The sequence below is a fragment of the Saccopteryx bilineata genome, chromosome 6 (genome assembly GCF_036850765.1).
Source record: "Saccopteryx bilineata isolate mSacBil1 chromosome 6, mSacBil1_pri_phased_curated, whole genome shotgun sequence".
NCBI classification, from domain to species: domain Eukaryota; kingdom Metazoa; phylum Chordata; class Mammalia; order Chiroptera; family Emballonuridae; genus Saccopteryx; species Saccopteryx bilineata.
Genome location: NC_089495.1, coordinates 169254937 through 169282333, shown reverse-complemented (window position 1 = coordinate 169282333; position 27397 = coordinate 169254937). Strand labels below are relative to the sequence as shown.

Genomic DNA, 27397 nt, shown 5'->3' with positions numbered 1-27397 from the left:
ATAGCAGTGACTTCCGGGCAGAAATGACAAACCTTGTGCTCAAAGACAGCCTGCTGTGGACAGAGCTTCCAAGCATCCTGGCTCTGGCCTCTCCAGGCCCGGGTTGGGGGTGCTCAGGGTGGCCCGCCCATCAGCTTCCGGTCACCCTCTCCATTCATGTATCCACACCTCTGCCCCCCTCTGCTTCCACTGCCCAAGAAGATGGGCTCTCAGAAGTGGTCTTAAGGATTGGTGTCCTTAGAAGGGGGTGGAGCAGGGGGAGGAAAGGAGGAATCAAAGTGGGGTGTGACATTTCCTGATCCCACAGGTGGCTCTCAAGTTTAAATTATGCCCCCTAGACATCCCAACCCCAGGCAAGGTATCTGCCTCCATCGGGAACCGGTTATGGGGCCCCAGGCAGGGGAGGGGTGATGTTTATATTACAGCTGGACTCTTCTTCAGGTGCATAGAGCTGTCCAGGTTCTGGCTGTGGGAAACTGGATCCCAGTGGAGGGTGCACATGAAAACAAGAGGGCTGGGCAGGTCCCCACTGTTGTCCACTGTGCACCAGATCTTCAAGTATCAACTAAGTGGATATATGACTTGGAGAGTATTTCAAATTGAGCCTTTTGACCTTGAAGTAGTCATAGCTGTTCTTCCTACCCTCTGGCCAGATGCTTGCTTTCTGGTAATCAGGGCAATATTGTAGTTAAAAGTTTGGGCTCTGGAATCTAAGAAAACTGGGTGTTAGATCTGACTCTGCTATGTAGGAGCCGTGTGGCTGTGGGCAAGTTATTTGCCTTTCTGAGTTCAGTCTCTGCATCTGTACAATCACACCCATTCCATTTATCTGGTGAGGGTACATGTGGCCTGGCATCGGGGTCCAGCCCATAACGCCCACTGAATGCATGGGGGAATCTTATGGTTTTGGAACAGAGGCATCTAAGAGGTTAATACTAGCTAAGACCCTACTCACTGTGGCCTTCAGACCCTTTAATCTTGAGGCCAAGGTGCCCTCCTTCAGTTGCCTGCGTCCCATGGTTACATGTTTGCCTGGACAATTATTTCCTTCATGCTTTTCCGAGATTCACTTTCAAATATGTATTTATTTTCAAAGTGATTTTATATATCTTTCCTAAATAATCATAGTGACATTTTTATAGTAGCATGAAAATAAACATCATATAACCATTAACTTTTCTTAAAAGTTTGTCCTCATGTGCACCAGCTCATCTCACACTCCCCCCAACAGCAACCCTGGAGCTTGGGAGCATTTAAGAGTAAGGCATTCCGAACATGATTTGATGCATTTAGCTTCATTCAAATTTAAAACTTTTGTTTATCAAAAAGATACATACTGGGAACATATTCCGAAGCCTATAACCAGGACAGAACTGATATCTAAAAAATATAAAGACTTCCTACAAATCATTAAGAATAAGACAAATGATCAATTTAAAAATAGGTGTTTCAGAGAAAAGAAAACCCAACTTGTGGATTAACTTTGGGAAATAGTCTCCCTCTCATGAATAATTAGAAAAATGAACTCAGTCCACAGTAAGTTACCATTTGGCATTATAACTAGTTTGGCAAAAATTTAAGTCTGTTATCACCAAGTTGCATGTTCGCACGTGGGTCAATGTGAACTCGTATACTGCTGGTGGGATTGTAAATTAGTATAACATCACTTGGAACACTGTTGGAAATGATCTTGTAAGCTTGAACATGTACAGCCTATTGATTGCACTGTTCCCCTGGAGGAACTTGAGGACGTTGGCACCAGGATGTGTGCATCTGTTTAGGGATGCTCATAGCAATATTGGGGGATTTGTTGGGTTTTTTTTTTTAAAGAGTATGACATTTCTGATCTTTCCAATATTATCTTATATTTTTGATTGCCAAAGTCTGACTCTGGCCATGGAATTATTTTTGGACCCTGAAGTTACTGGTGGGGTTGGTAGGTAGCTCCTATAGAATTAGATGGTTGGTTCTGAGCTCTTCACCATGAGGACAGGAACCAGCATCAGCTGACCAGGTGATCCGATGAACGGGGAAGGTTACAGGTATGAGCCATTTCTCTGTCGGCCATCTCAATGGCTTTCATTCCTGTCCCCTAGAGCAGATCAGAGGGCCAGTTGTCATCCCCTGTCACAGCTCTGCCATCTCAATTGGAAGGACCTGAAAAAATAGAACACAGCTTACAGTGTATAGTTTGAAGAGGGACATGATGTGGTGATGTATTAAAAAAAGAGTGAGAAAGATAAGCAAACAAAGTTAACATTGGTTACTTACAGATGACTGCAGCATCTGGTGCAGAATAGCTCCTCCAAAATTTTTACTGAGTGACTAAACCAAGTCCCAAAACCATGCTATACAATAGTCATGCATTTACTCCTTCATCTGGCATTTACTGACCGTTCTCTGCACTCTTCGAACCAGGCCGAAGATAGAAGAGTGGAATGTGAGGGGGTAGGTGGAAGGGTGGGGAAGAGGAAGATTATCTTAATGGGGTTATGAGTCTGAGATAGGGATCCTGTGCAGGAGACACACCTGTCATGTCAGCTGCCTACTCAGGCACTGCCCCTGAAAGAATGGTTCAGCCCTCCCCATCCTGGAATACTGACACTCTAGGGGGCAGTGGTAGTCAACCTGGTCCCTACCGCCCACTAGTGGAAGTTCCAGCGTTCATGGTGGGCGGTAGCGGAGCAACCAAAGTATAAATAAAAAGATAGATTTAACTATAGTAAGTTGTTTTATAAAGATTTATTCTGTCAAACTTAGCGAAAATCCAACATAAAGTACTTGGTAAGTAATTATTATTATATGCTTTAATTTGCTGTAACTCTGCTTTATAAATTTTATAAAGTAAAGTTACTTCCCTACTTTATAAATCACCATTACTGTGGAACGGGTGGGCGGTTCGAAAATTTTACTACTAACAGAGATACAAAAGTGGGCGGCAGGTATAAAAAGGTTGACTACCCCTGCGCTAGGGGCTCGCTGTAGGAACCACTGTGCTGCCCGGTCAGGGTCCGCAGAAGAGACCTGGCCTGTGGGGGATGCTCCCGTGGGTGTGCGTGCTGTGCACTGTATCTCTTGGCTGTGGCTCCCTTGGCCTGGCTTGCTGCATTCCAGGTTAAAATAGCTCACTCTTTTTCCGGACGGGACTGAGCAGCTTCCCGGGCTGGAGGTGGAGACCTGCGTGGAGGGAGACAGGGCTGGTGCTTGCTGACCTCCCTTTGGATGAGCACCAGTCTGCACCTTTTAACCTTGACCACCAGACCGCCAGTGACAAGTGGAGACGCCACCTATGGAATCTGAATGGTTAGACCCGGGGTTCCCCCGCGGCAGTGCCTCCCAGCCACATCAGCCATGTGTGTGGAACATTTGTTACACACATTAACCCTTACCATGAAGGAGCACGGTCGCTCCCCCCAGGCATCGCGTTGGGAGCCCTTCAGCGGAACAGCGCGCCTGCAGAACCAGGCTCTGTCTACAAGGGGTTCAGAATCAGCAGGGAAAGCTTTGTGAACTTGAATCTCTGGGACGTCTGAACACAGTTGCCCGGTTTCATCCAAACTCGTTACCTTACCAGTATCTGGGAAATAAATTTCCTATTAAAACGTAAAATCTTCCCAGAATCCCTCTTCAAACTTCAAAAGGGGATTTGGAAGAAGGAAATCCTATCCAGTTTTAACTATTTCACAGATGTTTGGTTGAGTGGCGAGGAAACTAGCTCTTGGTGCCAAATGGGAATCTGGCTCCGTGCCGTCAGTTTCTAGGGCACAGAGCCTGGACAGCAGCTTCTCTTGGGCCTGGGGCTTAGCTTGGAACAGAAAGAGCTAGAAGCACTGGTCCAGCTCTGGGTTGCAGTGACTTCAGAGGAATTAAAAGCAGCAAAGCTTGCTCTGGTCATCCCCGAGTGACAGGGACTAGCGTTTCCCAGCCAGCATGCTATTTACATTTCAGTGAGATGCCCCATGTCATTGGAGATTGGAGAGCCAAGGCCGACCCAGTGGTTTCGCTAGGGGTTGGGCCCCCCAGACAGAAAGTCTGCACCAGTGTCTTATTGTTAAAGAGTCCTCAGAAGGGGAGTGAGAGAGGCAACATCAGGCAGGAGAAGCAGTCGGCAAAGATGTGTTCCCAGCTGCAGGCTGACCTCAGCCTGATCTCACAGGGCCCACAGACAGTGAATGGCACCATGAAGTTGTTCTCCCTGAGCCGGGGCCTAACGGCCCAGCACTGTTGGAGTGAAGACAGTCTTCCAGGCATTCGGGGTGAGACAGCGCACATCGGCTGAGGGCCATTCTCAGGCAAGCGCAGGCTGAGCCATGAGCAGAGAGCATTCACAGCTTTGGGTGGTGGCTACACCAGCCCGGTGAAGGGGACCTGGGTTGGCACCAACCACATCCACGACTGGGGTACAGTCACCCTGCTGTCCTCTCGACTTCACTGGGTGTGATAAAACTACAAGTTCACATCACCTTGAAGAGGAAGCCTGTTCATCTGTCTGTGAGAGGTTTGCTTTGCTTTCCAAGCTGTTACACCTTAGCAGGTTTTAGACATGTTTAAGAGAGGGCTGGGAGGGGTGGGTGCGTAAGCTAGTGTAGCTGGTCAGCTACCGTCACCCTCCCCTGTGTGCGGCGTCAGCCACGGACGTGGCCGCTCAACTATCCAGCCAGGCTTGTTACAAATGAGGGCATAGAAAGAGCTGACTTCAGTCATTTTAGGGCGATGTCATTTCCTCCAGGAGAGGCAAGGCTGTCCAAACTCCATGTGGTGCACACGGCCTGCATGGCAGGTGTTTTCCAGACTTGACTCCCTTGTATGCGCCTAGTCTTGCCCCTGGCTGTTGCCAGCGCTTCTTGCCTTTTCTCAAGCACTTGTCTTTCTGTTATTTGGAAATGATCACCCAAAATTACCACCTTGTGCTCACTCAAACCCTAGTTGCCATTTTCTTTCACATGGTAAGATGCTGACACCCAGCTTCTCCACACACCCCAGATATGAGGCTGGGCCTTTTGTTGTCACCCAAATCTGTTCCTGTTCCAACAAACCAAGACGTAACCACAGATTCTATTCTGTGTCGCTATTTGGACCTGAGCTTCCCAGTAAAAACAAGACTTTTGAAATGACGTGACAGGAGAACATAGCGATGTCTGAGGAATTCAGGACCAGTGAATACACTGCGAGAGACGCTCCCCCTTCGCCTCTCAATCCAGGCAAGTCAGCTGTGCCCCTGGGACACCCCGGGCTCCATCAGCTGGCACCGGGAATGGAAACTCTAGCCACAGGCAGTTGTTCTGTGGCTTCTCCACCCCCTGCCTCATCCCCATTCGCTCCCCTGCTCGCCGACAGCGTCTCAGAGCAGGCCCAATCTCGCCTCATTCCGCCCTAAACACCAGCCAGCCCATCGACAGGCAGCAAGAGCCCATAGGCACGCCGGAGTCTCAGCACAAGAAGTGCTTGCCCACGCACAGACAGGCCCCTGAGGAACTGATGGGTTGCTGAGTGATGTGTGTGGCTCACTTGGGACACTGTCAGCTGAAGGGAGAGTACAGACTGCCATGTGCATCCCCACGGGTGTGGGGAACAAGCTGCTGCCCACCGCCACCCTCCAGCCTGCACCCGTATGGTCTGGATCCCGATCTCTGCAGTGATGTAGGGCAGGATTCCTTTGGGGTGATCAGGGAATATTTGTGAAAGAAGCAGTGTTTGTGTGGTTCCCTGGTTAGCCTGGGTTCCCAGAAGCTGAGCCTGGCATGAGCGTTGATGTGAAAGTGATTTTGAAAGTACTCCCTGGAAAGCCTGAGAGGAGAGCCTGGGATCAGGATGGAGGTGGAGGCAGAGGTGGGAGGGGCAGGGGCACGGGACCCGCAGAGGCTCAGCCTGCCGCCCCTGGCACTTCTGCTCCTGGGAGCCCTGGGTGCTGGCACGAGGAACGTGGTGAAGGGCTCCCCGGGCAGCCCAGGTGGGGGGACGGAGGGTGTAGGGGGAGAGGACAGCACTGGTTCTGTTTCCCTCCAGCAGTAGCTGCACCAGGCCACTGCTTCCATAGCGTCTAACCTCGCTCTGTTGTAAGTTGGGATCTTTCAGGAGCTCCGATGCCAACTCTTTCCGCCTTACCCTGTGGGTCCCCACATACCAAGCACACGTGGGATACATCCCACGGCCATAAAATGTGTACATGACCAAACGGGGTCCGGCACACGGGCAGGGTTCCTGCAAAGGCGTCAACGTGCTTGCACCAGCTGTCTCTCAGGAGACAGGAGAAGCTGAGTCGACTGCCAGCTCACTGTTCGTCCGTGACAGACGTCAAGATGCAAGGAGATATGCCCAGCACTAAGGCAAGGCTCCTTTTTTGGGTAGAAGGGGCCTGGGAACTGTTCCTTCAGGGGAGCAGAATCCCAGCCTGCGTGAGCTCCTGGGTGCCGTTACTCTTGCCAGAGGCTTAGTAACAGCTAATCAGGAACATTGGCTGATTTTAGCCTTGGGTCCCCTGCTGGGTTCTAATGTGCCATGAAGTTCCATGCAGTTCCACGCGTTCTTTAAAATTTGGGGTGAAATATTTTCTTTTGGAAAGAAACCAAGCTAATGTTTGCATAGTAAGTACTTAATATCTCTGAACCTGGGGGGAAATGTGAACTAAACCCTTACTAATGTTGATTCCCAAGAGGCTACTGTGGCTTAGAAGAAAGGACACTTGACTTAGAACACCTGGCCTCAAATTCTGCTTGCTTTATAAACGGGGCCTCAGGTTTCCCCTGTAAAGCACAGAGCTGCCATGAGGATCAGAAAGATCACATAAGGGAAACGCATTTAGCTACGAGTGTTTCCGCTGGTAAGCTGGGCTGTTTGTTGAAGGAGAAGCACATAAAAGAGCACTCGCCTCATTAGAACTCAGAACCCTCCGCTCCCTTCCACCTGCACACCTGTCTCTGCTTCCACCCCACCAGGAGGCTGCGTAAGTCCTGCTTCCAGACTCCTCTCAGGCCAGACTCCCCCTATGCTACCTTTATTCACAGCTTTGGCTCAGGCTAATACTTTTCTCCCTGACTCTAAATACCACTCCCACCCTGGCCGGTTGGCTCAGTGGTAGAGCGTCGGCCTGCTGTGTGGAAGTCCCGGGTTCGATTCCCGGCCAGGACACACAGGAGAAGCGCCCATCTGCTTCTCCACCCCTCCCCCTCTCCTTCCTCTCTGTCTCTCTCTTCCCCTCCCGCAGCCGAGGCTCCATTGGAGCAAAAGATGGCCTGGGCGCTGGGGATGGCTCCTTGGCCTCTTTCCCAGGTGCTAGAGTGGCTCTGGTTGTGACAGAGTGACGCCCCCTGGTGAGCGTGCCGGGTGGATCCCGGTCGGGCGCATGCGGGAGTCTGACTGCCTCCCTGTTTCCAGCTTCAGAAAAATACAAAATAAATAAATAAATAAATAAATAAATAAGTAAGTAAGTAAGTAAGTAAATGCCACTCCCTGTCTGGTCTATTAGTTATGAATGTAGTTACAAGTATAGTTATCATTTCAGGTAGAGGTAAACAGTGGCAGATTGCATCTTCCAAAATGGCCACAGCAATAACTCCAGGAATGTGTGCTCTTCCAGAATCCTGTCCTTTCCCCACCAAAAATCAAGAGGTAGAGTCCATTTCCCCTTTCACTTGGGGCTGGCCAGACTTTTGGCACTACCTGAAGGAACAGAAGGTGATAGAAATTATGTGACTTCCAGGCTAGGTCATAAAAGGCCATATAACTTCTCCCTTGCTCTCTGTCTTGAAAAATGTGCCTTGTATGTCTGGGCCACTGTGTGAGAAGTCCTCATGCAGGAGACCCCAGGAAAAGACCACATGGAGACAGAGAGGAGCACCAGGAGCCCACGCAGTCCCAGCACAGGTGCTGGAAAGGCGTGGAGTAGCCAGCCTTCGTATTTTCGTTCCAACCATTGTGTCATTGCAATTGCCCAGTCAGTCCCCAGAAATGTGAGACATCATAAAACACTATTATGGCTGTCTTAAGCCACTATGTTTTGGGATAGTTATTAGCAGGGATTAATACCTATAATGTGAGTATACATATACACACATACACATACACACATGTGTGTGCATATCTGGGGAAATAGCCTGCCTCCCAACATCCTGTGCTCTGTGTTGCTTGGGCACTCAAACACGGCTTCCCCAGCTGGGCTGTGAACTTCAAGAGGCAAGATTGTGTTGTGTATTTTCTAGTTATCTCTGCCAGAGTTAGAGCACCAGGACACATGCAGTAACTAGGCCGTTCATCTTTGAGTTAAGTTAATGGGGAGGCATCTGTGTGCGCGTCTGGGTCCCCAGAAAGCTTGCTTTCATGACAGGATGCAGCTGTAATCATAACGAGATCAGAGTCACTTCAGTCCTTGAATCTTTCTCAAAGGAATCCTGTATCCTTGGACAGAACTGTTTGTCTGAATCGCTGAGAATAAACCACCGGATTTGCTTCCATGTCTTAGATTCAGGGAGCGGTCGTGCTGCTCTCGCCAGCCCTCCCACCTGTGGGCACTTGACAACCTGCCTCTCAGGAGCGATTTGGCTGGACCTTGTTGCCCAGGCCCAGGGCCCCCACAGGGATTGCTGCTTTCATCTTGAGGTTTAAAAACAGCCCCTTTACCTATCACCCCCCCTAGTGTTTGTTGCCTAGGAGATTGGAGATTTTTATGCCCATAAGTTGAACAGTCTGATCCTACTTTTTTGAGCTATACATAAAAACTCAAAATATTGTAGAATCTCAAAGAACAATAGTTATTTGTATGCCTACCCCCCCCCCAAATACCACATATCTCAAGCATTGAGAGGGTCAAAGAATTATTTTCATAGATTTTCTTCATAGACCTATTGAAGTGCCCTGAGATCCGATGTTTGTTTGAGAAAATATCAAGGGAAGTAACGCTCTGAGCTTCCCTTCCACTCTTTGAATGTCTGAGTCATTCCACCTCACGCACTATAGAAGCTCACTGGCCAGCATGCTGGGTGAGCTGCATGCCAGCGTCCTCAGGGCATGTTAAACCTGTCCCTGGATGGTGGGGGTGACACGGGGGTCTTTATTTCATTTGACCAGCCTTTTACTCCTGTGGGCGCAAAATCTGTCCTAGTTTATAACGATGAATATGTACATTTTCATCTGGTCATTGTGACAAGATGACCTAAGTTACTGCATCACAAAGTTTATGTTACTACCATTGCCTCTGCATTTGGGGAGGGGGGGTTGTCTCAAAATAGTTATGTTGATTTCTTTAAGGATTTCTTTGAATATGTTTTTAACTCAAGAACCAACCATGCAATGAAATATAAGTGCAAAGGGCCCCGGCCAGTTTGCCCAGTGGTAGAGCATCAGCCTGGTGTGTGGAAGTCCTGGATTCTATTCCCAGTCAGAGCACACAGGAGAAGCATCTGTCTTCTTTTCCACCCTCCCTTCTCTCCCTTCTCTCTCTCTCTCTCTCTCTCTCTCTCTCTCTCTCTCTCTCTCTCTTTCTCTCTTGTTCTTCCTCTCCTGCAGCCATGGCTCCATTGGTTCAAGCGCATTGGCCCCGGGCACTGAGGATGACTCCATGGAGCCTCCACCACAGGTGCTAATAATATCTTGGTTGTGAGCATGGCCCCAGATGAGTGTTGCCAGGTGGATCCCAGTCAGAGCGCATGTGGGAGTCTGTCTCTATCTCCCTTCCTCTCACTTGAAAAAGAAGCAAAAAAAAAAAAAAAGAGAGAGAGAGAGAGAGAAGGAAGGAAGGAAGGAAGGAAGGAAGGAAGGAAGGAAGGAAGGAAGGAAGGAAGGGAAGAAGTGAGGAAGGAGATGGAGGGAAGGAGGGAGAGAGAGAGAGAAAGAAAGAAATGTAAGTGCAGAGAAAGACACAAGCTCTCTAGCAATGACCTGAAGCCCTAAGTTCTGAGGTGGGCCAGAGTCAGTACCTTGTGAAGGGGACTGTGCTGGAGGTCTGCCCTGTAACAGTGCAGCCTTCCCCTCCTTCTCCCTGTCGGCTCTCCTCTTCACTCGGAACACAAACTCTGATGGTTTTTGTTTTGATCTCAGCTAATTCAGGAGCTAAGCAGAATTTTACTTCACTTTCTTTTTTTTAAAAAAAAAATTAAAACATTAATACTTTCATGTGCTTGAGGTAAGGGCCAGATTTAGTCAGAAGCTTTGTTTGCTGCCTACCTTTCTTTCCTGTTTCTAAAGCTTCACAAATTTGTCTGGACTTGAAAAGCATTTATTAAACACCTACTTTTATTGCTGTGAATTTCAATTTGCCTACTTCATGTGGAACGTCAAAAAATCTGGCGTTTATGGGAACGTGTAAGAGAATTTCCAGATTCCAGAAAAGAAAGCAGAACACAATTTCCCTCTTCGGCTGTAACTGGTTTCCAATATCATTTTGCCTCCTAACATACCTTCTTGCCTCTAAGCCAGTGGGCATCACCTGTCGGACACATCAGAGCTGCCACAGATGCTTCTTTGGATTGTCTTGACCTTGAAATAGATCTAGTTGAGGGCTGTGGAATACTGCAGCATCTCTTCTTGTAATCACCTGCCTTGAGTGCTCTCTCTAGCCAATCCATATAAGTCAGTATGAAATTAGATTACCTCCCAGCCCTTCCATCATATCTTGCCAGCCCATCCCAGTCCCCTTAGCTTTCCCCAGCTTATTATTTCCCATTCGGCCACACAGTTATTTCAGGCTGCCTTCGTTTCATGGAGGATTTAGTGTGGCTAACAGAAAGCTTTGGAAACATTTAGTGTTAATTTAGTTTACTACAAATTTCTGCAGCATGGGAGGATCTAAATATATTCTGGACTTTGACTTTCAGTCATGGTAGAGTAGCCTGTATTGGATTAAGGTAGGAATCATTATGGACTGGTCAAACCAGAGGAAAACAATTATTTAAAATCTCTGGAAAGTGAATGCTTAAAGCAAAGTCAGTGAAGACTGTAGGGTCAATGAGTCTTGAAAGAAGGAAACCACACTGTGGGAAAGCCGTTATCAGTCAGTCTCTTCCCCCATGAAACTCCCCTGTGTGTATAGTGCCTGCAGGATAGAGCTCAGCCAGAAAGCAGAGGCACCAGAGATTAGAGTTTGGAACTCCCAAAGCAGGTGGAAATTGGGGGACATCGCAGAAAGGAAGGGAGTCTTAAATCCCTGACTGACACCTGAGCCATGCATGCTTCAGGGGCAACTCCAAGCACCACAAGGGAAACAACAGTCAAAAGGCTAAAATTGCTGAGTAGGGATTTCAGTAGCTACCAGCCCTTGGGGAGACACAGTTTGGAGTTCAAGTCCCCCAAGTTAAAGGGGCTTGATAAACAGCTAAATCTTTCCATTGAAATCCTACAAGAATCTCAAGACCTAAGCATCATCAAAACAGACTTAGTTAGAAAAAGCCTGAAACCACCACTAGAGATGACCCTCTAGTAATTTAGCTTTCTGCCCAAACAAAAACTCATCACTCTTCAAAGGAAGACAGCAGAATCCAGAGTCTCTTCAGGGCATCATTCATAACAGCAAATATACCAACAAAAATGAGTGGTATACATCAAGTAGATTCTAAATCCCCGTTCTTTTATCTAGCCTGCTCCAAACTAGGGCGAGTCTTGCTTTGCTAATTATAAGAGTGCACAATGGCCTTCTTAGGATATCTTCCTCATCATCAGTTCCTGATCTTGGTCTATCATCTAATTGGAGACTAAAGCATGTTGTAGAACAGGGGTCTCAAACTCAACTCAGCATGTGGGCCGCAGAGCAAGATCACAGCCATTAGGCGGGCCGCACTAGGTCTACAAAAGGCAACTGTTACGCAACACTTTTCTCACTGCAGTTGAAAACAAAAAAAAATCAGTACAACAAGCACAATCGTACATGCAGTTTACTCAGTGTCACAAAACAACCAGAAACTGTAGTTCGCATCACAACTGCTGTTAACTAAGCTAATATCTAGCTAGGATGCTAGAGAAATGAAAAATATAAGTAGGCCCCTAGGCTTACTTAATTTTATCCAAAATATTTTGAACTTCGTGGATTAGTCTGTGGGCCACACAGAATTGTTCGGCGGGCCGTGAGTTTGAGACTCCTGTTGTAGAAGCAAAGGGTGTTTAGTGTGTCTCACTCAGAGCTATGATGTGCCATCATTAGAGCATTGTGATGGCCCAAGAAAATGGAGAAAAATAGATATAAGAATTATTTTTTTATTTTAGATTAATTATACTCTTCTTTTAAATTTGGTTCATATTCAGTAATAGATGTTTTCCTTTAAGAGATGTATCCGTGATATTTGGAATCTAAACTTTTGATGCACTAACTTAGAGATCCAACCACAAATCCTTGAGCTGGAAGTTACCCCTAAAAGAGTTGTAAATGTAATTGGAAGAGTTTTTGAATGCTTTGACCTAAAACCATAGGTGGATGGTAAAAGGGGATAATGACTTATTACAGGTAACATTTCCATTTTATCCTAAGACAACGCGAGACGTTGCCAAGTACTAAATTGAGAAGTGAAAACAGCTTGAGTTTTGTAAACTGAATTATCTAATAATTTTTCTATTTATTTATAGCTCTTCCTACAACTAACTGTGAGCTTTCTTAGATATTTAATTATTATAGACCAAATTGCAAGCTAATGTTTTATAAATGGGTAACCACCTAGTACATCTGCTGGAATATATCTGGTATCTTTAGGGAATCGTATAGAAATACTTTTAATCTCCCCCCTCCTTTTTTTAAGTGAACTATACTCTAAAAGAGTTACAGATCAAAGATGATGGTGGGAATTACTATTTCCAGGCACAAGGAATGCCAGCTATTCTTTTATTTTAGGACTTTGTCAGGAAGACTTTAGTGTAAGAAATAAACCCCCATTCCGAATTTCCATGACTATGACAGACATTGCTAATGGCTCATGGTGCTCACCCACCCACACTGAGCCCCGTCCCAGACCAGCCCACCAGTCTGCATTACTAGTCAACTGATGAACATGAGATAAAATTTGTCTTCTATCCCTGAAATTGATAACCGTGCAATAACATTACGGAGAAAGAAAAAAGAACAGATTTCCAAAGAGGAAGCAGAAGGAAAACTTTAACAGTGCTTCTCACCAAAAGGTACCTTTCCACTTGTAGACCAATACTAGGGGTTACTTCCAACTCTGAAATTTGATGAATTGACATTTTTTGTTTTTAAATCACTGATTTTGAAACCTCTAGTTTTTCATCATATACACTTCATCTTCTATAAAATAAATGCACAAAGAGGAAGCATTTTTAATATAGATTCCTATAGGGAATTACTACTTTCAAAATGAACTATTTTAATTGCATTTTTTCTAAGGACGTTTTTCATGCAGCCTCGTCCTCTCCAAGGGTGCTGAGGTGGTATGGGCATTCTGTCTTACGCTGAGTACACTCTTAAGGAGCTATTTACTGCGTTTCTGCATAGGTCAGCTTGTTGGTTTGAATTTCTTGGGATCAATGAGCAGACTCGAGACCATAAGAGATGTAGCCCCTGAGTCGGACCCCAGTTCACCCATCTAAACATTCTCTTTGACATTGGCACCAAGGGACACTTTGAGGACCGGAGCAGTCCAAGAATGGCATCAATTTCTGAACACCACAGGGCTATTTACCATAAATATTTTATTTCCTTTAATGAATATTCATTATGGACACAGCCATGGTATTCCCACATGAGCAACAACAAATGCAAGCTGTAGGCCCTTGCCCCTGCAAACAGGCCTCCTTCTCTCTATTGCCATGTTTGTGGCCTGAGACCACTACATTATTCACTGTATTTGCTACAGTAGCTCCTGGCTCAGAACCATGAACAGCATTGATGCCATGGCTTTTCATTATTGATAAAGAAATATGTTTCTGGTTCGTCAAATTACATTTCAGTGCCCTGCCAGGCCAAAAGTCTATGTAGCTAATGATTAGGGTTCTTTAGTTGCAAAGAATGTCTGTTCCTTCCAGGAGAAAAGCTTGTGGGATGGTTGTTTAAAGTCTTCTGCCAATATGGAAATGAGAAAAAGAGCTCTGAAGTGAAAATCAAGGAACTTCTCTTGGGTGTTGGATCAAGTTCAGCACCATGGAAAAGGGGCACATACCGTCTCCCAGCCTGCACTCAGGAGGGAGGTGGTTCTGAGTTCTCTTGACAATGTAGTTTACATCATTTCACTATGAATGAGCCACTGAAGACTGTTGCTATTATTGGGGGGAAAATTTACTTGCAAATAAATGAGTCCTTTGCTAGAAAATTTAACCTTTGTTGACATGGATGGGTGCAGAAGTGCGAAATTCCTAGCTCGCCTCGTCTAAATATGGGTTTGCCAGAAGTAGAGTCTGAGGCAGACTCAAGTAGAGGTTTATCTGGGAGATGGTCCAGATAGGGGAGCCCAGAACTGAGACAAGGAAGGGAAGGCAGACAGTCAAAGGAGTGTTATAAAGCCAATTGTTACTGTGGACTAGTTGACCCCAGTGCTTAATTCTGTTGAGAACTGAAACAGTGTAGAACACACCTCTGAGTTATCTTACTCAAGTGGGGAGGGGGCTGAGGTTGAAGGCTTCCTTAGTCTTTGGATGAGTGCTTCTTCTGAGGGAAAGAAAGCATTAATTCCTCAGCATATCCAGCCCTCGGTATCTGGGTAGAACATCCTTTCTCGGCTTTGGAGCAAGCCCTCCAGCAACGACATACAAGTTGACATGAACGTGGTGGGACCCTAGGAATGTGAGTGGAGCATTGATATCGTGGGGAACACCCCTTGTCCATATTTCTCCCTTTCCATTTTTAAATAAAGTAAAATGAGCCAGTATTTGATAACTGGTGACTTCATTCTGGGTACCACGTATTTCACAAGTATTGCAGTTAATCCTCTGTCCACATATACTAGCATTGTTTTCATTCTCCCATTCTGTGCATTAAGACTGAAAGAGGTCAAGGAATTTCTTGAAGGCCACAGAACTCATGACTGGTGAAGGAGGGCATCAAATTTAAGTCTTCAAACTTCTAAAACTCCCTGGCTGCCTGTAGTAAACAAATGCCACCACATAAGTATTTGGCTGAAGCAACCCTTCTCAGCAAATTTGATTGCTAATATTTTTTCGATAGTTTGATGAGCCCTGCCTTGAGGCTCTTGGTTTTATGACCTATAGTTCCTTTCTGATACAGGAATCAACATGCTAGACCAGCGGTCGGCAAACCGTGGCTCGCGAGCCACATGTGGCTCTTTGGCCCCTTGAGTGTGGCTCTTCCACAAAATACCACGTGCAGGCACTACCTCGATAAGGAATGTACCTACCTATATGGTTTAAGTTTAAAAAATTTGGCTCTCAAAAGAAATTTCAATTGTTGTACTGTTGATATTTAGCTCTGTTGACTAATGAGTTGGCCGACCACTGTGCTAGACAGTTAACCCCAGTTATGATCTCAGCTCCCCCACTAACATTTATATGAATTTGGACTGGTTATTTGGCTTCTTGGGTCTCGATTTACTTATCTGTAAATTAGGGGTAAATCTTATCATGTAGAAACAATGAAAAAGAAATAAATATATATTTACAGTACTTGATAAAGATGAGTTTTAGCCTTAAATTCAGGATGCTTAAATTATTGGGATGATCTCAAAGAGGGGAGAGGGTTCCCTGGGGGGGTTCCCTGCCCCCAGCCGAGCCTTTCATCTGCTCAGCTCGAAACGGCCCCATGATGAGGACTGCGTGGCCTGTCCGCTCTGGAACAAGAGCTTGGTGTGCTGCCCGGCACGTGGTAAAGGCTGAGTGAGTGTGTAGTTTTTGTTATTGTTGTTGTTTTGCACATGAGTGGTTTATTAATAAGTTTTCCAGTGTTGAGACCTGGTCCTTATGCGAGGCAGCCTCCCAGCAGGCTGTGTTCCTGGGGCATCCTGTATGCCCACTGCTGGGGACTCTCCCTGCTGCGTTCCTATGGCTCGCTGAACCTCGCTGAATGTCTCTGAAACTTTTCCAGTGACTAAATATTTTAGAAAATTAAATTGTGACTACATCCATTTTCACACAGATTCTTTTGTGGATCATTTTGTTCAGGGGCCTTCAGTTATGACAGATGTGTACATCTGATCAATAAACACTCATGAAGTGACTCTTCCATGCTGGGCACTTTACTAAGCATGGAGCATACAGAGAAGAATAAATTTCCTCCCATCCTAACCTCCGGTCTAGTGAAGGAGGCAGAAGAAACAGAAATTACTGCAAAGCAAGGTCTCATGTGCAAAATGCTGCTGCAAAACCAAGAGCCATGTTAGTCATTGCATGCCTCAGGGTAGGCTTGGTTATGCTGGGTAACAAGCAGCCCTCATCTCAGTGTTAAGAAGAATAAAAATGGCATTTTTACTTATTCTACATGCACAAAATGCATGTACCGAGGGGTGGGATTCTGATATCAGTTCCTCAGGATCCAGGCTGATGGAAGATTCATCCCAGCGTATGTTTTCGTGAATGCTTAGATAAGATAAGGTGGTGACTCTGGCAGTGGCTGTCAGAGCCTGCCAGGAAATATGACACATGTTGTTTTCCTCACATTCTGTTATTCAAGGCGAGTTGCCTGGCCCGACCTGGTCTTGAAGGGGACCCACAAGCATCCTCCTTCCACGTCTCTGGAACAAGGAGAAAAGGGTACTTGTGAACTGCCTGAATGTCCCCCAAGTTGGAATCCAGATGTTGGGGAGTTTACTGGAGTGTCCCTCCCAATGTCATTTCTCAGCCAATAATTCTGTGTTTATACCGAATCCGTCTCCTGGGTGAAAAGCCCTCTGAGTTCATTAACACTTGTATTGACTTGCTTTCTATCCTTCTCTTTCATGGATCCCAGCCTGGTGGGCACCGACCAGGGCAGAGCTTCTGTCCACAGGGAACTTTCAGTGCAGTTGAGTCAGAGGTCCACACAGGCCACAAATGAGCACAGTTCGGTTGGAGTGTCATTTGTTGAGTACTCACACAACAGCAGAGGGCCACAAAGGAGTCAGGAAGGTGCTGGCTGACAAAGTCTCCCCACGTTCATGCCGGGGGGAGAAGGAGCAGCAGGTCTGGGCGGTGGGCACTGGGTGAAAGTGTCTAAAGCAGAACTGTCCAGTCAGCCATCACTGCAGGGAGGAGCTGGGCTGTGTCAGGACTCCAGGTTCTTGGGGCAATTCCCAAGAGGCCAGTCAGTCAAGTTCACTCAGCATTTGGGTACGAAATCCCTGGGATGAGACACCAGCACTCTGCCCATCGCCGTGGCTCCGATCCCTTCTGCTCAGACATGCTGCGCGCGGGAGCTGGGCTTGAGGATGTGTTGGTCTTCATCTTGGGCTGCTCCGCTTGATCAACATGCAGTTAGTGTGTCTAACGATGCCACGATATCCCTGCTGCCATTTCTTTTTTCCAAACAAAGCAGAAAACACTGTTCACCCCAGCACCTCTTCATTTAGACGCATCAACCTCAGGCCGCAGGAAAGCTGCTAGGGGAGAGGAGCAGGGCCGCTGATTGCTGTTGCCTTGGAAAGGGGAATCTACCAAGTTCAGGCTCAGCAGTTTCTATGGGAACAGCTCTGCTTGCCTTTGCTGGCCCCCTGGGGCTGGTGAGATGTACTAAAAGGAAAACTGAGAGGGAGAAAGAGAGAAACAGAAAGAGACTTGGAGGACTTTGAAAGTATTCAGGGAAACCCTCAGCCAGATGTGTAGCTGTTCCCAGCATGCCACATGAGCCATGTGGTCCCAACAGCCTGATCGCAGGAAGCACTTCCCTAGAGGCACATGCATTGTGCAGCTTCCTTGGACTAAACACCATCCTGGAGAAACAGGTACCTGCAAGGCAGTCAAGAATTGGTGACAGGTGATTTCAACCCCAAGACCAGACAGGAATATGTCTTTGGCCCCAGGCCGGACCAGCATCTCATCACTGTTATAATATATGATGTCTGCACTCTCCTGGCTCCTACACACACGCTTGTCTTGCACAGCTGTTTAGAAGCACGATTTCCCAGATGTGTTAGCAGCAGAGTCCAAGCCAGCCATGTGGGGAGCTTGCTTGGCTTTGGGGAAGCCAGTTCAGCTGAGTGACAGCTGGTAGCTCTTTTCCTGACCCATTGGGCCACCTGGGCAAGAGTGGCCTACTCCATCACTGGCCAGGGCCCAGGGTCCACTCCCTTTAGAATTTTCCATCCTCTTGACACTTAAAAGTATCTTCTGTGTGTACTAACTGTTCTCTGTGTTCCTGGGAGCAGTGAAGAGGAACCTCAGACCATTGTTCAGATGGCCAGTAGGTAAACTGAGGCCCTAAGAGATGAAAATACATACCACCAAAGGCCATATGAAGTGAGTGCTGGCATCTAGCCACACGTTTCCAGATGCTCAATTGAGGAGCCTTCCCATGACCCCGGGTGGACCTCTCCCTTCAGAAAATTAATGCAGTCACACCAAGTGCTTAAGAACATCAGCAAAGCAACACTCCGTGAAATAACAATGGACGCATTGACAGGCTGTGTCTGTGGTGCAGATGTAGGGCTGATGAGATCAGTAGTAGGCATCAGGGGCCTCCTCCTCATGAAGCTGCTGCCCAGTGGGTCTCCAGCGAGGCTGTCCCTGAATCACATTCTCTGCAGCCAGAATCATATGGTAATGTCCTTTGCAAATGAGTCACAGAAGCTTCTACCATGGTAAAATTGATGTTTAATATAACAACCTGTTACAATGCAGCTAACCATAGTGTAAATCTTAACACTGGAGTCCTGCCGTGCTAGGTTCAGAATTCAAGCTCCCACAGCAGTCTGTCTGGAACTTTAAGCCTGGGCACCTCACCCCGTGCCCACTGCTGTGGTGCCAGTTAGGCATGAACAAGTTATGGTCTCTCGTTCCCACTCACAGAGACACCCTGCACCTCCTCTCTCCCAGCTCCTAACCTAGGGAGGCTGGAAGATGGCAGGGCTGGGGGACTTGGGCAGCAGCCGACATGGCATCACCAGCCAGACATGCAGGTGGTTTCCTGAGGCACCTCTGGGTCTGCCCAGTGCCCTCTGGCCCCGGGAACTCAGCTGACTTCCTCATTAACATTTTAATCATAAGCGGTAATCTAAAAGCCACCTACTCTTGGAGTGATGCGTGAGTATAGTAGCACGCGTAATGGAGCATGAACTATCTGTTGGGGCCAGAGTCCCAGATGCTCTTACCACCACTAGAGTTGGTTGCCTACCTTCTCATCTGAAGGAAATAATCCAGTTGATTTATAAAGATGTAATTTTTTTCTCATCCAAGTTTAAAGACCCTATATTAAAAATGAGGACAACCCTGGCCGGTTGGTTCAGTGGTAGAGCGTCGGCCTGGCGTGCAGAAGTCCCGGGTTCGATTCCCAGCCAGAGCACACAGGAGGGGTGCCCATCTGCCTCTCCACCCCTCCCCCTCTCCTTCCTCTCTGCCTCTCTCTTCCCCTCCCGCAGCGAGGCTCCATTGGAGCAAAGATGGCCCGGGCACTGGGGATGGCTCCTTGGCCTCTGCCCCAGGCGCTGGAGTGGCTCTGGTCACGGCAGAGTGATGCCCCGGAGGGGCAGAGCATCGCCCCCTGGTGGGCAGAGTGTCTCCCCCTGGTGGGCGTGCCAGGTGGATCCCGATCGGGCGCATGCGGGAGTCTGTCTCTCCCTGTTTCCAGCTTCAGAAAAATACAAAAAAAAAAAAAAAAAAATGAGGACAGGTAACACTGTCCCAAACCCCCAAGCACGGAAATGCTGTCACCTGTAGTGAGCTGGTTTTCTCTCTCTCTCTGCTCCTTAGCTCTGCATGAGTTCCCCAACGACATCTTCAGCAACGAGGACCGGAGACAGGGGGCGGTGGTGCTCCACGTGCTCTGTGTAAGTACCCCTCGTGGCTCTGCTACAGGGTCGGGAAGGAGGCCTGACCTGGCTGGTGGGTGGGCAGTGTGGTGCCGCAGAGGCCTCTCCCTTCTTCCTGTTCACACACCTGGTGGGGGTCCTGGGCCCTGTGGGATGATCTCTCAATGTGCCCTCTTTAAGTAGCCATGGGTTCATAAATTGACAGGTAGCTGTATGTGTTTTTTCTGTGATATCAGTGCCCAAAGTGTGGGCTCCCAGGTCAAACAGACTTGCTCTCCACTATTTAACTTTCCTCTCTGCTTGAATATCACCCTCTTGGGCTGTGATGGCAAACCTTTTTACAAAAACCACCCACTTTTGCAGTGCTGGTCAACCTGGTCCCTCCCGCCCACTAGTGGGTGTTCCAGCTTTCATGGTGGGCGGTAGCGGAGCAACCAAATGGCACCACGATTGGCCCACCATGAAAGCTGGAACACCCACTAGTGGGCGGGAGGGACCAGGTTGACCAGCACTGCAAAAGTGGGCGGTTTTTATAAAAAGGTTCGCCATCATGGCTCTTGGGGAACCTTTCCTAACCATCCTTTCTAAAGTGCCACTACCTTTCCCTTACCCAATTCATTTTCTCCATGCCACTGATCACTACCCAACAGATTGTTATATGATTATTTGCTTACTGTCAAGCTCACTCACCTGTAAGCCTCAGGAGAGCGGGGACTTTGTGTTGTACGTAGCTTAATTCCCTGACTCGTTCCTGGCATGTGGCAGGGACGGTGTTAAGTTAGTGGATCGAGTATACTGGCTAGTGGTATGGAGTCTGGCACATAGTAGATGATCCATAAAACTTGGTTCTGGCTCTGATTACCCCCCACTGTTCTGGCGCTGCCTCTGAAAACCCAGGGGAGTGAAGGCCTTTGATTTCCTCCACCCATGTGGGAGGGTTTGTGTGTGTGGAGATAATCTCTATGGCATCCACCTCTTCTGGAGTTCTTTCCATTCCTTTCTGCTTATTTATTGCTAGGGGGAAAGTTCTCCAAATTTAGTGACACACCCAATAACTACTTTATGTTGCTTATGGGTTCTGCGGGCCGATCGTTCAGAACGTGCACAGAGGAGATGCTGCACCAGGACCCGGGCCTGAGGGGATTGATTTGGATGGCTGGTGGTGACACAGATGGCTGGGGCTGCAGCCGCTGGTGCTGGAGGACCCACTCCAAAAGGGCTCTCCATCCTCACGTCTGGGCAGAGGTAGCCAAAGGACTGGCTAGGCTGGGACTGTTGACCAGAGCACTTCCATGTGGCCAGTCCAGCGTGGATCCATGTGGAAGCCCAGGGCTCAGAGAGAAAGGGGGGGTGACAGTGAACAAGGAGGAAGTCTTGCCCTTTAATGTCCAGGCCTCTGAAGTCACAAGCATCTTTTCTACCAGACTCTACTGCAGCCACAAGGCCACTGTGACATAAGAGGAGGGGACAGAGACCTTACTTTTCAATCCACCTGGATAAGTCAGCAGGCACACCCTGGCCTCTGCAGTCTGACCGTCATGGCTTGGAGCCCAGGTCTGCCCTCATTATGTGTGTGGCTTCCAGCAGTATACTTAACCTCTCTGGCCCATGAGTGGCCCTATGCCTGACTCCTCTCACCGTAAAAGCAATCAGCTCTTCAGGTCTTGCCTCATTTCCCCCAGCCTCCCAGAACCACACCACTAAAAAAACAAAACGCACGAGAAGTCCCTTTTAAGCAAAGGCATTCTCTAAAAATACCAGATGATAAAGTAGACTCTGCATCCCTCCCTACCCTGCAGGAGGGCGCGCTGGCAGAGCAATTAATATGGCTGCCACCTGCGGCACCAACGCGGCTCCCCTGTTGAAAGGCTGAGGAGACCCAGGCACTGAGCTGGGTCCATCCAGAATTTCCTCGTGTCATTGGCACCCTTATGCCCGACATCTGAGAGATGAGGTTCCTCTCCTCGGCACAAACAGTGCGAGCTTCCATCCTGCTGTGGCGGCCTGAGGGCCCATAGCCCTTCTCCTCTGCCCTGCCCACCTGACGCCAGCGGAGACAGAGCAGTGTCTGCCTCGCTCTTCATGAGTTAGGGACACTTGTAATGCCACTGGTGCCTAGTGCATTCCTACGGAGGCAGGATGGTGGCGTGAACAAAAACAGGTACCCTGAGATTCTTCTCCCCAGTGGGGGCAGAAACCTGCAGCTCAGCACTCCAACTTCACTGGTTCTAATACCACTGCCAGCCCTGCACTGCAGAAACCACAGGGCAAGGAGTCCAGGGGCCAAGGTCCACATCCACCCCTTCAAGGCCATGCTGCAGGCACATGGGCTCCAGAACTCTCCACCCACACAGCCTGTGCCTGGTGCCAACACCTGCGTAGGCCTGCTCCCAGATCCACCTCTTACAGGGAAGACAACAAGGGGAGCCGCTTGAACTCGCTGCCTGGGGCATCCGCGTACATGCATGTGGTACAGGGAGAGTCAGGCTCAGACGGGGATGAGGGTACCTCTTTTATGTAGCAGAGTCACAGGTTAGAGTGGACCTGCCAGTGCCCTTCCAAGGTCAAGGGCCAAATCTCACATTACCCTTTCCACAAGAAAATACATCCCCCCAGTAGGACATGAGACTCACAGAAAAGCCTTTTTGTACAGTGTCTGGTGCATCCAACAAGCAGCGCTGCCCAGTTTAGTGCAGGAATGAGTGATTCTTCTTCTCCCTATCACCTACCATGGTGGCCAGCACAGGTAGCATGCTCAGGAACTGTTAGGTGAACATAACAGAATGTAAGAAGAAATACTGCTTAGGGCTAACGTGTGGTGTTTTCGTGGCCAGCAGGAAAGAGATGACAGATGACGATCACTTCTCAGTCTCTTGGCCAAGATCAAGTGAAGGGAAGAGATAGATGTGTGAGCCAGAGCTTCCAGGAGCTAAGTACAGATTTGTTGCATTCAGCCCCTGCAACACAGGGGTTCTGGGCTGGACCCTTCCAGAAGCCCGAGATACAGCCGCACCTGCAGGAACCTGTCCCGTGAGGAGGCCCACTTGTGGACAGCACCAGCTCTGTGCACAGTGTGCTGGCTGTCACCTATGCCGTGTGGTGTGGGAGTGCAGAGAATTTACCAACTGGTGTTGGGAGGCGCTGTGCATTGGACTTGAAGAGTAGGTAGGCCTTTTCTAAAGAAGGGGGGAAGAGGGATTCTTAGGCAGGAACAGGAAACCAGTAATGAAAGATCTCGAGACTGAAGAGTCCATGGTGTCTGGAGTGAGCGGAAACTGGATATTGGGGGTGAAGAGGTTGGGGGAGGGTCGTCCTCACTTGGGAGGCACCACGAGGGGGCTTAGTTGCTGAGTTAGAAGTGGTAGGAAGCAGATTCCAGACCTCACCCCTCCATGCCTAGGAAATAGGATCAGCCACCGCCAGAGGAGTCTGAGTGGCCAGCCCTCCAGTAAGGTGAGAAAGACCCAGGTAGAGCACAGAAGACTCAGGTACCCTGAGGAATGCCCCAGACTTGAGGAGGGACACTGAGAACGGGGTATAGGAGACTGAACTTCACTGAGCCATCTCTAGGCCCCTGAGGACCTGTCTGCCTCCCAGTGAAGGGAGGGTCCCAGAGTTACATTCTGTCACCCTAGGCTGCCCCCCAAGAGAGGGCCATGGGGCTGTTCTTTCATGGGGTTAACTGGTTGTCATTTCAGTTCTCAGCCAGGGGGCCCAGGCCTTTTAGGTCACGCCCACACTCCAGCTTCCCCATTCCACTGGGGCCATGAGCTTGCTTTCCTGCGAGGCCCCAGGCACTATGGCCTTCAGCCTCAGGTGGCACTGGCATTTGGACACCCCCCACCCCCACCCCAGGACATTCTTAGATATCAAAGCCTGCTTCTCTTTTTCTTTCTTTTTCTTCTTTCTTTCTTTTTTTTTTCTTCATACATATACTTCCTTTTTGTGTGTGAGCTTTGTGGAAATGAAATAGCCATTTCTGGTTAAACTTGCCAGATACTGTAGATGTAATTTTTCCTTGGATCTTTCTGGTTTTGTCAATTTCAGAAATCCTAAATCCTGGCCTTGCACTAAAAAAATAAAAATAAAAAGATTTCTAAACCTGCCCTACCATTCTTCATGAATGGGCTCCTGCCTAGTGTGGGAATTTGTCATCTGTGTAACTTTATCAACAATGAATATCCCCAAGAAGACACACTTGTCTTAGGACTTGCTTTATAACAATCTGTTACAACACGGAGACACTAAAAGCCCTGTTTCCTGTCTGTGAGGACATCTGCACCCGATAAGCTCAGGGAGCCTGCCCCGAATAGAGGAAGCAGCCTGGGAATAATTTTCTAGAACTGTGGTTTGGTTGCAATTTATACATATCTTGTGTGATTTCACTAATTGTCTCGCATGTTGATAGCTGACTCTTTGAGATTATAAAGCAATCTGCACATTTTCTCTTCCAGTGAAAGAAGCTTTCAGTAGTCAATATTTGAAATTCTTTTTCAAAATGGGTCTGTTTTTAATAAATCAACTTTCACCGCAGAAATAAATGCCCTCTGTGCACCTTGTCAGCTTTGGGAAAGTCTTCTTCCTAAGCCCCGAGCCTTCTTTTCACATTTTCAATGTAATTCCTCTCATTCAGGAGAGAAATATTTCTATATGCTAATATGAAAATGAATCGATAGCCCTTATGAAGGCAAATTTCTGCTAAGTGAGTCTGTCTAGAGCAGGGGTAGTCAACCTTTTTATACCTACTGCCCACTTTTGTATCTCTGTTAGTAGTAAAATTTTCTAACCGCCCACCGGTTCCACCGTAATGGTGATTTATAAAGTAGGGAAGTAACTTTACTTTATAAAATTTATAAAGCAGAGTTACAGCAAGTTAAAGCATATAATAATAATTATTTATACTTACCGAGTACTTTATGTCAGATTTTTGCTAAGTTTGGAAGAATAAATCTTTATGAAATAACTTACTATAGTTAAATCTATCTTTTTATTTATATTTTGGTTGCTCCGCTACCACCCACCATGAAAGCTGGAATGCTCACTAGTGGGAGGTAGGGACCAGGTTGACTACCACTGGTTTAGAGGAAGGGTCCAGCTCTGATCCAGCAACTGAGACCATCCATGGACCAGCCCAGGAGAGAAATATCAATAAGAATGTTTCTGATGTTTATATATATGTTTTTAAGATTTTATTTATTGATTTTACAGAGAGGGGAGAGAGAAAGAAAAAGTCAGGGGGAGGAGTGGGAAGCATCAACTCATAGTTGCTTCTCACATGTGCCTTGACCCGGCAAGCTCAGGGTTTCGAACTGGCGACCTCAGCATTCCACGTTGACACCATATCCACTATGCCACCACAGATCAGGCTCTGAAGTCCATTGTCATATTCCAAAAACTAGACACTCTCTGAGGAGCACAGGAAACCCAGGCGTGGACTCTGTGCACACAGAAATTTCTTTTCCCTCCAAGGCACTGTCAGGGCAGCCACCATCTGGGCCACGAGAGGCTTCCTAAGGTGGCTAAAGGGAGATGTGGGCCACCAGGGGGTCCCTGGCCATCTGCCTTAGGCCAGCTCTGTCCAGTGGTAGGAACTCCCTTGTCCACATCTCCACCTTCGCTACAGCCAGTGTTCAGTGCCCATTTGAGGGGCTCACATATACTAAAAGGAGTTGGGTTCCCTACACAGAGTGGGTGCGGCATTTGGGAACTTAAGGCAGGATTTTTGTGCTGTGTTGTCATGCCAGAACCCCACATGTGGCACTTCTCCAGGGTTGGCAAGGACCATTGCCATTGATCCCTGTGGCATCCCTGTACAGTGATATCCAGGGCTGGACCCCAAGATTTGTGGTCTCTGCCAAACCTCTAGCTCCTGTCCACGTTTCTTTCCTCCACCAGCCCAGGAAATTTTAATCTGGTCTGGAAGTTGGGGAACATCTCTCTGTGAGCCCGCATCCAATTCTTTCCGATTCTCAGATCAGCATTTTAAAGTCAAGAATTTGCTAACTTGCGGTTCGTGATTCCACTAAGACCCCCTTGCTCCCCAGAGCTGCAGCGGAAACTAGTTGCACTGAAGGAAGGCCCTTAGGATGGAGGTAGCGAAATGTGATTGGGATGGAGGGGTATTCAAGTATCAACCTCCCTCTGGAATCCCTAGGCCCACTCCCTGTAGGTCCATTCTGTTTCTTATTTCCTCTGTTACAGTGTCCCAGCCAAGCACAGTGCCTAGAGGACCTGGGTCCCTCTGTCCCACCCTCCCTTCCACAGTCTGTGACCATGTGCTGGCCCCGACTCTGCCTGGTGTCCTGTGTGCACCTGCTCTACTTGCTCCCTCTCTCCCTGTACTGTTCACTGTTCTTAGTTCTTAGCCCCGGAAGTCTCTAGTCAGTCTGGCTCATATTTTTCCTGTCTGACCTGAGTCACCTGCCAGCCTATAGGTTGACCTCCCTTGGGTCAGGTCTTAATCAGTCATTGTGATGAAAGAACAGGGCTTCCTCTAGAAGGCATGGGGACCGGCTAACTCCTGATGGAGAGTCTGGGCTCTGCAACCACAACCCAAAACTAAGCCCTTCACCCCAAGTAATAGTGAATGCTAATTACATTTGTTCCTGAAGAACAAGGGTTGGTCTAGGGAGAGCCCAGTCCCAAGTAGGAAAGACTGCCTTACTCCTCTGAGCTTACCGGTCCCTTTGCATTCCAAGGCAGAGGGCTATCTAAAAACGGCCTCACCAGATGGAGGTCATTTCCTTAGGGCCTGAGCTTCTCACAGTTTTCTCTGCTGTTTAACTTTAATATTTGGAAGAATAGTTGCTCTGGACCTGCCTCCTTCCCTGGGGTCCAGATTGCTTTTGTTAAGAGCCAAAGAATATACTACTTAATGCAATAGCGGGTTCTTAGGAGCAGAGAAGGGCCAGGGTACAAGCAGGAGGTGGGGGAGGCAGCTTTGCATATCAAAGCCCACTGTCCGCCCCAGCCCCAGGGGCACGTTTGTCTCCCCAAGAGCTATCCTTTGGCTTTTTTGGTTCTGAGACTCTATGTTTACAGACTAATGCCATCTAATAGACCTTCCCGTGCTGATGGAAACGTTCTCTGTCTGCACTGGCCAGTACGGTAGCCGCTGGCCATGTATGACCACGCACCACTTGAAATGCGGTTAGTGTGACTGAGGAACTGATCATTAGTTTTATTTCATGGTAATATAAATTTAAATAGCCACAGTTGGCAAAGGGCTGCCCTAGAAGGCGTGCAGATGAACCCTATCTGCATCTTCCCTCCCTTTGCTTATGTTGTCAACTCAAAATCAAGAAAAATCAAGAAGCAGAGATGGCCGGGAAGAAAGGTCACCAGCAAAGAGGTGCTGCCCTTTGTCCCCTTCAGGGATGACCTGGGTTTAGAAGTTGAAGCAAATAGGATGCAGGGAAGGCCCTGCTAGGCCACCACTGTGAGACGAATGTCCTATGAGGAGAGAGGACACCTAGCAGTAAGGAAACGCATGTATCACTAAAAAGCTTGGTGCTTTAGAACAAGTCACAAAAGACTTCTCCTGACCTCAATTTCCATGTCTATAAAGTGGGAGCACATAG

General features: G+C 47.9%; 1 protein-coding gene and 1 non-coding gene across 3 annotated transcripts in view; both read left to right on the top strand.

Annotated features, from left to right (window-relative positions):
• SLC24A3 (solute carrier family 24 member 3) overlaps nucleotides 1–27397 on the top strand; it is a 654625-nt gene that overhangs the window by 401321 nt on the left and 225907 nt on the right. For both annotated transcript variants that reach the window (XM_066234658.1, XM_066234657.1), the window contains one exon: nucleotides 19759–19835. In XM_066234658.1, the coding sequence (XP_066090755.1) occupies nucleotides 19759–19835 (77 nt within the window). The remainder of the gene's footprint in view (nucleotides 1–19758; nucleotides 19836–27397) is intronic.
• TRNAS-GCU (transfer RNA serine (anticodon GCU)) lies at nucleotides 7053–7128 on the top strand. The gene has a single exon. It is a non-coding gene; the product is annotated as a tRNA-Ser (tRNA).